Source organism: Triticum aestivum, chromosome 7D, assembly GCF_018294505.1.
Source record: "Triticum aestivum cultivar Chinese Spring chromosome 7D, IWGSC CS RefSeq v2.1, whole genome shotgun sequence".
Classification (NCBI taxonomy): domain Eukaryota; kingdom Viridiplantae; phylum Streptophyta; class Magnoliopsida; order Poales; family Poaceae; genus Triticum; species Triticum aestivum.
Genome location: NC_057814.1, coordinates 189,085,762 through 189,098,660, shown reverse-complemented (window position 1 = coordinate 189,098,660; position 12,899 = coordinate 189,085,762). Strand labels below are relative to the sequence as shown.

The 12,899-nt window shown below is 45.5% G+C and overlaps 2 protein-coding genes across 2 annotated transcripts; one reads left to right on the top strand and one right to left on the bottom strand.

The window, feature by feature from the left end:
• The first annotated feature begins 250 nt into the window (after positions 1-250).
• On the top strand, positions 251-7,855 carry LOC123164582 (protein adenylyltransferase SelO). Its single transcript, XM_044582118.1, has 8 exons — positions 251-615; positions 741-850; positions 4,843-4,899; positions 4,980-5,279; positions 5,839-6,086; positions 6,170-6,476; positions 6,562-6,835; positions 7,340-7,855. The coding sequence occupies exons 1-8, from the start codon at positions 310-312 to the stop codon at positions 7,592-7,594; spliced, it is 1,857 nt and encodes a 618-aa protein (XP_044438053.1). The 5' UTR covers positions 251-309; the 3' UTR covers positions 7,595-7,855.
• Positions 7,856-10,185: 2,330 nt separating this feature from the next.
• On the bottom strand, positions 10,186-11,547 carry LOC123164655 (chlorophyll a-b binding protein 1B-21, chloroplastic). Its single transcript, XM_044582200.1, has 4 exons — positions 11,241-11,547; positions 11,048-11,150; positions 10,685-10,973; positions 10,186-10,612 (listed from the first exon to the last, which is right to left on the bottom strand). The coding sequence occupies exons 1-4, from the start codon at positions 11,435-11,437 to the stop codon at positions 10,458-10,460; spliced, it is 744 nt and encodes a 247-aa protein (XP_044438135.1). The 5' UTR covers positions 11,438-11,547; the 3' UTR covers positions 10,186-10,457.
• Between the last annotated feature and the right edge of the window lie 1,352 nt (positions 11,548-12,899).

The window sequence follows — 12,899 nt, the reverse complement described above, 5'->3', positions numbered from 1 at the left end:
AGTAATTTTCGAAGAGTTTCTTCAAAAAAAGTTTATTTCCACGTGATCAGACCACGTACGCATGGCCGAGCGCACGTGTCCGTGCCTCCACGACCCACACCACCCAAAGAAGCCGGCCCGCCGGGCCAGCCTCCAACAAATCCCACCGTTCAACCAGGACCGCTCGCTCCTCCCACCCACCCCACACCCAGACCCAGGCCACGCACGCTGCCCTACCACAACGCGCGGGGCGACACGCTCGCACCGGATTGACCCAGACGGAGAGAGAGAGGGAGAAAAAAAAAGCGCCGCACGCAGCACGCAGGCGCCATGCCCCCTCAGTTGCGCTTCCCCACCGTCCTCCCCAACCTATACTCCCACCTCCTCCTCCCCCGCTCCCTCCCCTCTCGCCGTCTCCGCCTGCCGCCGCCCCCGACCCCGCACCACCCGCTCCGCCGCCTGCTCTTCCGAGGCATGGCCTCCTCCGCCACCGGCGAGGCCGCGCCGGCCGCCGGGACGAGCGGCGCCGGAGAGGCCTCCGCCCGCCCGCGCCGCGCGCTGGAGGAGCTCGCGTGGGACGAGACCTTCGTCCGCGAGCTGCCCGGCGACCCGCGATCCGACAACATCCCCCGCCAGGTTCGCCCCCCCTCCCCCGCTCCCTGCTTGCCTAGCTGCTTTGCTCCTGGTTTTGCCGCACGGTTAGCGTAGCAGCTAGGTTAATTTCTTGCTGAATATTTATCCGCGAGGTTTTGGTGTCGCAGGTGCTGCACGCTTGTTACACCAAGGTGTCTCCCTCGGCGCCCGTGGAGAACCCTAAGCTCGTGGCGTGGTCCGAATCCGTGGCTGACCTCCTCGATCTGGATCACAAAGAGTGAGTTGCATATCCCAGCACCCAGCTACTCACTAGCTTTCTGGCTATGATTTCCATCGGTCTTGAGAGCATTGTGGCACCCCTGTTTTGTTGAGCGTTAACTGTTTATTGAGATGTGCATGAAGAAAAAATTACAAATGCGTGTAATTTGCGTTGAAATTGTGAACTCAACACTACTCTTGGCAGCTGACAACCTACAAATGATCCAGTGAGTGAGCACACCGGACTGACGAGTAAGATTGTCTATTAACTCCTGTGCACTAAAGGTGATATTGATAGGAATTTTTAAACATAAGAGTTAATTCCTATCCAGAATTAGGGTACCAAAATTCACCAAAGGGCATCATGTAAAAGATATGTATTGTTTATGATTTATGAAGCAAAAGGTGGACTTGCTACTTAAGTCAAAGAGCTTTTTTTTATTCAGACATATATTCACCCCCAACCCCCTGTTTTTTTTCTCTCAAAGTTCACCACTAGGAATTTTTTTGGAAACAACATGGTTATTGATCAGATATTTACCAAAATGTCCTAAAGGGTAACATGTAAAGGATCTGTATTGTTTACGATTTATGAAGCAAATGGTGGACTTGCTACTCAAGTCAAAGGGCTGTATCCATTCATTCACACATATATTAGCTCCACCCCAACCCCCCTGTTTCTTTGTCAAAATTCGTCACTACTTCTGGGGAACAAAATGGTTCTCGATCAGATATTTAACTCAGACACCAGATCATTAACTAGTAGTTGAACAGAGCCATATATGTTGTGAAAGAATCCAGCTGTTTGCGTGAATGAAAGGCATATAAAAAACTTTGGGTAGTTCCAAGGTTTTCGAGTTGATGAGTCGACGAGTCGTTCTCGGGTAGCGACTCTTGACGAGTCGTGCCTGGCTGATCGACTAGTCCGTGACTAGTCTTGGGGTTGAGTCGACATCTGGCAGTGCGACTCATCGACTAGCCGACGACTAGTTGCGACTAGTCGCGCGAGTTCCACATGAAACCTTACATTTTTGTATCTTCTGCAATTGCCATGAAACATTTGTTATTTCTATTGTCCGACAAACAGTTATTTTGTTTGTTCTCATGAAAAATGCTAAGCCGAGGGTTAGGCCACGTCGTGTGCTGCTTTGTTTGCTAATACTGGTATATGTTTAATTGTTTATGCTGCAAAAAGTTGGGCCATGAAAAATGCTGATACTGGTTCTGCCAATATGTTCTAGTTAAATGATTCCGTGATGAAAACAAGTGAAAATTGTCTCAACTTCAAATGATTCCTAGACGAAAACAAGTGAAAATGGTCTCAACAAAGGATATAATAAGTTGAGTGATAATATCTATGGGCCACCTTCAACTAGTTATCATCATGTCTTTCTGCGCAGAAGTGTGTTCATACTTTAAGAGGTAAAAGCATGGGGTGTCCAGAAACTTGCTCGCTCCGTGATGATTTGGTCCACAAACTTGCAAAGTCGACTCCACCACCCACAAACTTGCATCCCAGGTGCAGAAAAAAAAACCAAATCCAATCCTAAGCCGACATGTGGTCTAGCTCGATGTATACCTTTGCATGATCCCCTTCCAAATGTATTTTTTTTTCAACTATGTATACGAAGCGTTTTGGTCCAGCCCATCACGTATGTGTAGGGATGAAAACAGAGCGGAAATGGACGGATCTGGGTGCTACCACATTTGTTTTCATATTTTTCTGCGGAAGCAGAAATGAACACAGAAACAGATACTACCGGAAACAAACACGGACCGAATACGGCGACGGAAGCAGGTGTTCATCGGGACTTAAAATCCCCCTGAGCCATAGGGGAAAACACAAGCAAACCAACATATTTAATCAACTGTTAACATGGCTACCAAATATTATGATGGTTATATTATACGATATGCATTTGTGCATATTTTATTCAACTGTGGCAACACAAACACGTTTGTGATAATCAGAAGGACAAGCTCCATATGTAAAGAAAAGCACAATGTATCAGGTCACCCTCTTACAAGTAAACACATTGTAACATCACAAAATAATTAGTGAAGGGGATTTTTTGGCCCGTTCTCAATTGTGGTTACAATCAGGGCTAGCTTCCTTGCATGCTATTAGAAATTGAGTCACACATGGGCCATTCTACTCAATGTTTAATTATGCGATATTTGAGCCATAGGCCCATAGTAGAAGCAGAAAATTCCATATTCACGGAAACGGAAAGTTCCATATTCACGCATGTTCCACCGGAAAACGCCGTTCCATTTTTGTTTCCGTTTCCACATAAACAATTCAGTTTCCATTTCCGTTTTGCAAATTTCCATTTTTGTTTCCATATTTCCTCCCCGTTTCCATTTTTCTGCCGGAAAAGCGGAAATATATGTTTTCATCCCTACGTGCATAGCACTTGACTGATTTTTGTGTATGTGCAGCTTCTCGTGCATGTAGCTCTCTCGGCCAAAACTCTCCAAGAGAACTCGGGATCAGCTAAAACGGGTTACAGATTGGGAGACTATATAATAGCCAAATGCACGTGTAGTACCTTTTAAGTTTCTCTCTCTCAATTTTTGCTGATGTACAAGAAGCAACTTCCTTCGGTTCTTATACACACGTTCATGCATGATCTGAGAGTTGACTAGGACTAGGAAACCTAATTCTTTTACTCCTTCTGACTTCAAAAAGAAGGCCTATAAAGTCAAACAGTGTAAAATTTGAGCAAATTTATAGAAAAAACTATCAATAACTATAACCCAATTGGTATCATTAAATGAGTAATAAAATATGTTTTCATATTATACTTAACAAAATTTGTAGTTACTGATAGTTTTTCCTACAAGCTTTTTCAAATTTTGCACTGTTTGCTTTAGACAAAATTTATATACTTTCTTCTTAGAGTCGGGGGAGTAGGACTTATCCCTACTTCTAATCATATATTCCTATACGAACTCTAGCACTAAGCATTCAAGTCTCATGCTCATGTCTTATTTTCCCAAATTCAACGTCATCTCACCGTGACTCGCCTCCATGGAAATTTGGCCCCCTCTTGATTGCTTGTCACACAGTGACATTCCGCCACTGGTTAGTTTATCATTAATTTCAAGAGTGTATATTAGGCGACTAATTTTCTGAATAGATAATATTTTCTTAAAGAAAAATATATATAGTGGATGGAAATACTTCAAACACCAGCTCAAACCGTTTGGAGCTAGTACAAAAGTACACAGTACACAATCAAAGATGGCAGATAGTTAAAAATATCTACAATACTGTTCAGAGAGGCTGAAAATTCCAATCAGGCATATACATGTATATTCATATAAAATTGAAGCCATGTGCCAAAAAAATAATTGAATCCTAGTTCCATGAGGAATTACCACATTAAACAAGAGCTCTTTTTTTGCGGATAATTTAGAGCTTTATTAAACAAGAGCTCTTGCATGGAAGCATCAACGTGACCTTCGTATTTATACCTATATGTTATGTACGCGCCGGCCCAGCATGCATGCAGACCGTGAGGTGCAGCATGGTATTACGTATAGTATATAAAAAGTGTATCTGTACATATGACAAATGAATTGATTTGGTGCAGTGGTTGGCTAGCTCGTACGGCCAGGGCGAGGGCGCGGTTCGAATCCTGTCTGCCCCTAATTTTTTTCTCCAAATTCTTCTCGGTGTGCCGACAGTTGGGCCCTCGTAGCCCGTGCATAAATTCCGGACACAGCAGGGTGTTTTCTGCAGTGCCACATGTCGGCTTAGGATTGGCTTTGTTTCTTTTTTTGCACCTGGGATGTAAGTTTGTGGGTGGTAGAGTCCACTTTTACAAGTTTATGGACCAAATCATCACAGACCGCGCAAGTTTCTGCCCTCCCCTGGGTGCCTTTACCTCATATTTTAACTCCCTGCCCAATGGCATCCATTTCTCATAACATTTTTCTGCATCCTTGCTGATATTGGACATAGAAAAATCACAAAAATAACAATTGTCCTCTATTCGTTTTCAGGTTTGAAAGGCCTGATTTTCCTCGGTTCTTCTCAGGAGAAACTCCGTTGGTGGGAAGGTGTGTGATGCCTGTGCTTAATATCTTGCTAATTGGTTTTGTCAGAATATATAACACTCCTACTGAACAACCACCTGCAGTGTGCCTTATGCCCAGTGTTACGGTGGACACCAGTTTGGTTCATGGGCTGGTCAGTTGGGGGATGGACGAGCAATAACTCTCGGAGAGGTTCTCAATTCTCGAGGTGAGAGGTGGGAGTTGCAGCTCAAGGGTGCTGGAAAGACTCCTTACAGCCGATTTGCAGATGGCCTCGCTGTCCTGCGCAGCAGCATCCGTGAATTCTTATGCAGTGAAGCTATGCATGGTCTAGGCATTCCTACAACTCGTGCTCTTTGTCTAGTTGAAACTGGCAAATCTGTTGTGCGAGATATGTTCTATGAGTATGTCATGATATCTTCAGTTTCTAATCAACATTTTGCTGGATCTACTTTTGCTTTTAGTTTCCCTTCCTATTTGAATGATTTGTAGTTGCTGCTTTGAGACGGTTCAGCTCTTATACTAGTAGCTATATAATCTGTATGAACATATAATTAGTACTATCACACTGCCATCTAAAATTCCATGTTCCTTTTGTTTACCTACTAATGGTTTCCTTATCTAATAATAATTACTTTATTTACTCATCCTGACTTACGTGGGCCTATTATTTTGAAGCGCCAAATTTCCTAATGTTGATATATTATCATCCATTGAAATTCTCTGGGGTATTCCAAAGCAGCCTCTGGGAACTATGATAAGTTACTTAATTGCTACTCTGCAAATGTAGCCAGGCAAAGCATGTTGCACATGGTAAACCTGGGTGTTTACTCGTCCAGTATTTATTGATCTAAAATATAGGAATCTGAATCATTTTGCCATGATTTATCTCTTGAAGATTTCAGTACTACATATTGACATTCCCTTGTGTCGTTGAATAATTTGTTTTTTCTAATATGCCAGTGGTAATGCAAAAGAGGAGCCAGGTGCAATTGTTTGCCGTGTAGCACCATCGTTTTTACGTTTTGGTTCATACCAGTTACATGCTACAAGGGGCAAAGAGGACCTGGAAATTGTTCGTCGTTTGGCAGACTACACAATACGTCATCACTACCCACATCTTGAAAATATTAAAAAGAGTGAAGGTTTATCTTTTGAGGCAGCTATGGGAGACACTCCAGCAATAGATCTTACTTCCAACAAATATGCTGGTAAATTTCCTTTTATGTCGTGTTCTTCGAATGTAGACATTGATCTTGTGAATAACTAACTTCTGTCTCCTTGCAATTAACAGCCTGGGCAGTTGAGGTTGCAGAGCATACTGCTTACTTGATAGCCAGGTGGCAAGGTGTTGGTTTCACCCATGGTGTGCTTAACACTGATAATATGAGTGTGTTGGGCCTAACTATTGATTATGGACCCTTTGGTTTCTTAGATGCTTTTGATCCTAGCTTTACTCCGAATACAACTGATCTCCCAGGTAAGAGATACTGTTTTGCAAATCAACCTGATGTTGGTTTGTGGAATATTGCCCAGTTCACTGGGCCATTGTCGGCTGCGGATCTTATCAGCAAGGATGAAGCAAATTATGTAATGGAGAGGTATTTATTCTTCCAAAATCTATACTGGTCATCTGCAATTTTAACTACATTTTATTGTAGCGTTTTGATATGTTCTATATTGTAGGTATGGGACAAAATTCATGGATGAATATCAATCTATAATGACAAAGAAACTTGGTCTGTCAAAATATAACAAGCAGCTTATTAGCAAGCTGCTGAACAACTTGGCTGTCGATAAAGTTGACTATACAAATTTTTTCCGTCTTCTTTCGAATGTCAAAGCAGACCGTGACATCCCAGAAACTGAGCTACTAGTTCCAATAAAAGCTGCACTCCTGGATATTGGGAAAGAAAGAAAGGAAGCATGGATTAGTTGGGTACAAACATATATTGAGGAGGTATGTCTTTTTGTATATATAAAATTGTTCTCTTTCCCGAATTGCCCAGATAGTAATATTTAACATGACATAATATATCAATGATAATATTGCCATTTTGGGCTATTTTCCAGCCCTAGTCATTTTATGAAGTTGGAGTATTTTTTTCTTTTATTCTTTGAGAACAAGCTCTCTTGGAAACAAAAGCAGCATTGCATTTGCATAGTTTGGGATCTCATCATGTACTCGGCTTTTATAACAACTCGTGCATTGTAAATTAAGTGTCACCGGCATGGCAGAAGTTCTAAGATGCTGTTATTCTCTACCTCCTGTTGCCACAATGTTTTCCTGTAATGAACCCCCTCTTAGGTTACCGACTGTTGTTCCACCCACCATTTGATAAGTTTGTGCCAATATTTGGTTTTGGACCTCTAGTCATGCCTTATAGTTGAATCTTTTAAATAACAACACACTGTTGAAAATCTAAACAACTTCAATCTAATGATATGTTAATGCTTTGTGAAGCTGGTGGCTAGCGGCGTCTCGGATGAAGAAAGGAAAGCCACAATGAACCGTGTTAACCCAAAGTATGTTCTTCGGAACTATCTTTGCCAGACAGCGATTGACGCAGCTGATCTAGGTGATTACGAGGAAGTTCGCCGGCTATTGAAAGTTATGGAACATCCATATGACGAGCAGCCGGGAATGGAGAAATACGCCCGCTTGCCACCGGCCTGGGCATACAGGCCTGGGGTGTGCATGCTATCCTGCTCGTCATGAGCCACATCCAGCTATGACCGATATACAGTGTTGTATACTTTTTGGTTGTATAGGAGGTTTACCCTGTAATATGTAAGTGTTCCGAGCGCCGCATTGTTTTATTACTGTGGCGCGATGTCCGAAACTTAGTCATGTTGTTTGTTGCCTTGACTTTGAGTAGCAGAACGTTCAGCCGTTCAGGAGTAGTTGGGAAATGAAGCGCTCCATACCTAAAGTTTCTGAGACGGTAATGTTATCAGTGGAAAACCCTTGTGTTGGATATTATCGGCTGTTGATCTGGTTGCATCCGGCGACATGGGAGGTGGTATGTTAGACATTGTTTATCGCTGTTACAATGTGCGTAATTCTACTGTTGAGCCGCTTTATGGTTTAAAGAGACACGGAGGATCGTACCGCAAACAGGTGGATCTACACCGGATGGTTAGCATACATGAATATCTGTACTAGCCTCCTTTCTAGTCACTACTGCAATGGAATGATACGCCTTCCGAAACAAATATGCTCACTTTTCAAATTTATTTTAAAAGTCATAGACAGTTGCTAAAAGCTCTCTCAACATGATGGCCCATAAAGGTAAAGTGCATCTGCGCTGAACAATGGACAAACTCTTCTACAAGATGAGACACTACATCTCTAATTATTTGCTAGTATCTTTGTTTTGCGCCAGAGTAATAGCCAACGTAGGCGACTATCAGACATGTAGCCAACATGTGGGAGACGTATGATGTCCTAATTCTATCTTTCATAGTTTGCAAGTAACCATGTTTGTCATCATTTACTTTAAGACCGCGTCATTCTTGACAAGAATGTATATCCAGTTATGCAAGGTGGGAGAGAATTGTTTAATTTTAGACTCCAACAAAAAATGCCATCTGATCTTGTAGTAAGCTGTTTAAAAATCAATTTTCTTATTGGACAATGGAAGTTGAATTATTTTTCTATACTCCGAATTTGACCTTTATATGCATTTCGAGTAGAGTCTTGTGTAGAATGACCGCCATTTCCGAAATACTTTGTAGACATGAAGCAGTTTGTCTAGGTTTTAAACATTCTAAGCAAGCCTTCAAATTATGTTTGTGCATGATTATGTGGAAGGGGTGGGAAGTGACCCATCTATGGGGATAGGTAATTAAAAGGTTGGACTCTTTGGAGGTAGAGGAGTGTGATATTTGAAGTGATTTTCTAAGTTTCTCACAAGTAATCATGTTTGGGGAGGGGGTGTTTTCTGCTCAAGTCTGAGCAGGAGGGGTGGATTTGAGGATTAACTTCTCGAATTTTAGGGGATTAAAATTTTAAGGGGAAGAACTAGTTGGTGTTAACTCCTAAACAAAACCATTTTCTGAAAGTTAAATCATTTTGGGGAAGGTCTGGAGATGCTCTAAGGGCATCTTCAACGCGAATCCTCAAATCGCCCAAAATGTCCCGAGTGGATGGTAACACCCTCCAACACGGATCCCCAAACCGCGCCGGACCGGTTTGGGCAACCTCTAATTTTTTTTGGAGGGGGGGGGGGGGGGGGGGGGGAGCTCTGGGGAGTTTGGATATTTGCCATGTCGTACTCCAACACCGTAGACCCACCCTAGAAACTCTCTTCGTCTCTAGAACCCTTCACATTTACACCCGCTTCACTAACCGTCCGCATTCATACGAACGCACCGTCCGAGAAGGCTACTCCGACTGCCCGCATTGACCTTTGCCCGTTCCGGCTATTTAAAGTTGGATGACCACCCCCCAAAACTCTACCTCCCAGCCCATCCTCCCACCCCTCCGCAGCCGTTTGAGGCCTCCTAGTACCCATCCAATGTGCACCATCGCCATGGCCAATAACAAGGTAACATGGTACAAGATATTAACACCGGAGTGTCATGCCGAATCGCGGCGGAGGTTCGCACCAGGCCCACATTGAGGCGAGCAAACCTGCGAGCTCTTCGGAGCTGGGCTCAGGGGAGCAGGAGGCACAGCGGACGACCTCTTCACCATACAATCGTGCGGATAAGGAATTAAGGATCTCAACCAGACACTTTTGCAGGAGCACCGTGCGACGGTGGCTGAACTGGAGGCGGAGCTCGCATATGTTGTAGTCGTGGCGAATCTCCTCACGAACCTGGACATCGTCGACGAGAACCGGGCGGTGCTTGCATCCATGCAGAGCGCCACGCATGATTGACCGCGTGAGCCGCCAGCTTTGCATCAACGACATGCGGCGGGAATGACTCTTCGAGAAGCTCAAGGTTAAGGATATGAAAAGGCGTCGGAGTCAAAGAGGCACAAGCCAGTGGCTCTGCCTGTAGCCAACAACGACGATGTCAGCAGCTTTGACGTGGGGGTCATCTCGACCTCACCTCCGACAAGGAGTATAGTAGGATGTTTAGAGCAGTTTTTAGAGTGAAAACTAGTCCAAAAATCTATAAATAAAAGCGATGTCCGCCTTGTTTGATGGCTAGGATGGATGACCTCCGCCCGGGCGGCTGTCAGTGGACACGTCCGGACATTTGATGACACCCGTTTGGTGGACCGCCTTGGAGACGTCCTAAGCTGAATGAAATGTTAACTTGATCGCGTGATAACTGTCCCGCACACTTTAACAGAGATTGTCAGAGGCAACGTCCTCCACCATCATCATGAAAGAGTTTATACAGATCATACGGATGCATTCACAACAGTGGCCGCTACTTAAGCTTTACACATTACAAAGGTTGCCGGCCGGAGAGCCGACGTTGTTGTACAGTTCCTGCACGCACGGACGTACGCGCGTAGAGCCAGCGTGGCAAGGCAATCAAGCAATCGATCGACGCATGCAGAAACATGAATGAAAACCATGCGCTCCGGCTCCTCGATCTCCTCTCAGCCCGGTCGGCTCCGCTCAAGGGCCGTAGATATTTCTGGGGATGACGATGTCGCCGATGTTGTTGTGCCACGGGTCCGCGAGGTGCGTGGCCAGGTTCTCCAGCGGGCCGGTGCCGGGGTACGCCGACTGCTGCACGCAGAACCCCACGAACGCCAGCATCGCCAGCCGCCCTGCATTTCCCGCAGGCAAATACGTCAGTTCGTTCTATGATTTTTCAACAACAGAGTATATGGTGGACGTACCGTTCTTGATCTCCTTGAGCTTGAGCTCCTCGAACTTGGCGGGGTCCTTGGAGAAGCCGAGCGGGTCGAAGGCGCCGCCGGGGTACTTCTTCTTCTCCGGGTCCTTCTCCATGGTGCGCTGCTGCTCCGCGAAGGCGATGGCCAGGAACTCGATCGCCAGGATGGTCGGCAGGTTGCCCCACGGCACCGGGTTGCCCAGGTACGTCGCCTGCCCGTCGGGGAGCGCCGCCCACTCCTGCGCCTTCACCCAGTTGCCCAGCCCCAGCGCCTCCGGCACCAGCACCCCAGGCTGCACAACCCTTGTTATTACTAGCGAGCAACTCGGTAATGGCTGCTGCGGTGCAGAGGAGTAGGAGGACGTACCACGCAGAGCATGGCCCAGCGGCAGTGGTAGATCTCGGACTCCTTGAACCGCTCGAAGTTCTCCGGCACGGTGGCGAGGCCCAGGGGGTCGAACCCGAAGTCCCTGCACAGGGAGAATAAATCGCCGGTCAGACTGATGCCGATTGGTTGGTGACTGCGTAATCGGCTACTAGCTAGCTAGTTGCTTAGTCACCCTGGCGAGGAGCCGTCGAGGTGGGCGGGGCGGGGCTGGCCGGGGAACCACTCGGCGGACATGGTGACGCGGCCGGAGGTGGTGGCGTAGGCGCAGAACGGCAGCCCGGAGCGGCCGGACCGGGACGAAGGCGCCAGCAGGCTCGGCACGCCCACGGCGCTGCAGCTCCTCAGCCCGCTTGACGACGCCATCGCCATTGTTGCTCTCTCGATGCTGGCTGCTCCTTGCTGCGGTGAGACAACAACAAGAAGAAGAACAGGCGTGCGCTCTGAGAGGACAAGGGAATCTGAGGCTGCTAATAAGAGCACGAGCGGCCGGAGACGGAGCGGGATGGGGATATCCAAATGCCGCCGGCCATTGGCTGCAATATCCGCATGCGCACGAGCCATTGGGCCACGTCGGATCGTGGCATCTTCGACTGTGCTACGTGGCGTCCCCCGCGTTCTCTGATCGCTATCCTACGTGGCATCTCCCCCCCGGCTCCCGTGGTCCACATATCCATGTCTTCGAGGATGGAAAATCTGCTGGTAGCTCAATGTAGGTAACTTCTATCCACCAATCCAGATCAGATGAGCAGGCACAAATGTTTTCTTTCTCAACTTTGTCTGCTAAAATCTCCATGCACGGGTGTTGTAGTCCGTGATGCAGTGGTGGTGTTCATCCATGTTTTCGATTTTTGAAAAATAATAATCATATTTTGAATGATGAACAGAAGTGGGCCATGTTAATCTTAAAGCCAACACAATCTGAAATACAGAGGAGAATGCAATCGCGTGGGAATCTTTGCACTGCCCAACGGTCGTGAGAGTCAACTTGAATATCCCCAAACTATGTTATAGTCTTCTTCTCAGTGCTTTTGTCTTTATTATAGTAAGGATGATTTCTGAACTTAGAGAAGTCTCCTCTCCAAATCGAAGAGAGACTACTTTCTTCTTGTAGTCGATCTTTGCACCTGCAGTATTAAGAATGATCTCCGAAATATAATTGGACAAAAGTCATCTTCAGATATATCCATAACAATAAGATCAACAGGGTGGACAAAAGTGCGAAGGATGACATGAACGCCGGGAAGAACACCGCATGGTGTTCTGAATGTCCCGCACGCTAATTTACTGGTCATCTCGGTCGGTTGGAGTTTACTAGAATAGGTATGATCTTGTGTTTTCCTGCAAATGGTGCAAGGTATAACATTGATAGAAGAGCCAGTATCACGCAAACCGTAATAGAACGTACTAACGAAGGAGCAGGGTAACACTGGTTTACCTGTATCCCGTCCTTTGATGCTTCCCTTGACTAAAGATGTTGTCTCCTTTTCCATCTCTATTACCTTATCAGTCCTACGAGCATCTTAACATAGTTCTTTTCTAGTCTGGCATACTTGGTTATGGTGTATTTTTCTACCTTTTTCCTATATTGCTCCCCCTTATGTTGTTTTTCAAGTTGCACCATCCTTTGTGGATATGACATTTCTAGGACATAAGCAGGTAGGTTTTTTAGCGGGATCCTCTAAATGTTCGGTTCCAAAAGATACCACTATTTCTTCACGCTCATCATAGTAATATTCCAATTTCCTTTTGGTGCCTGCAAATGCTCAGTATATTTCTTTTACAATATGCAAAACAACACTCACTACAAACAAAAAAACTTCCGTGATGATAC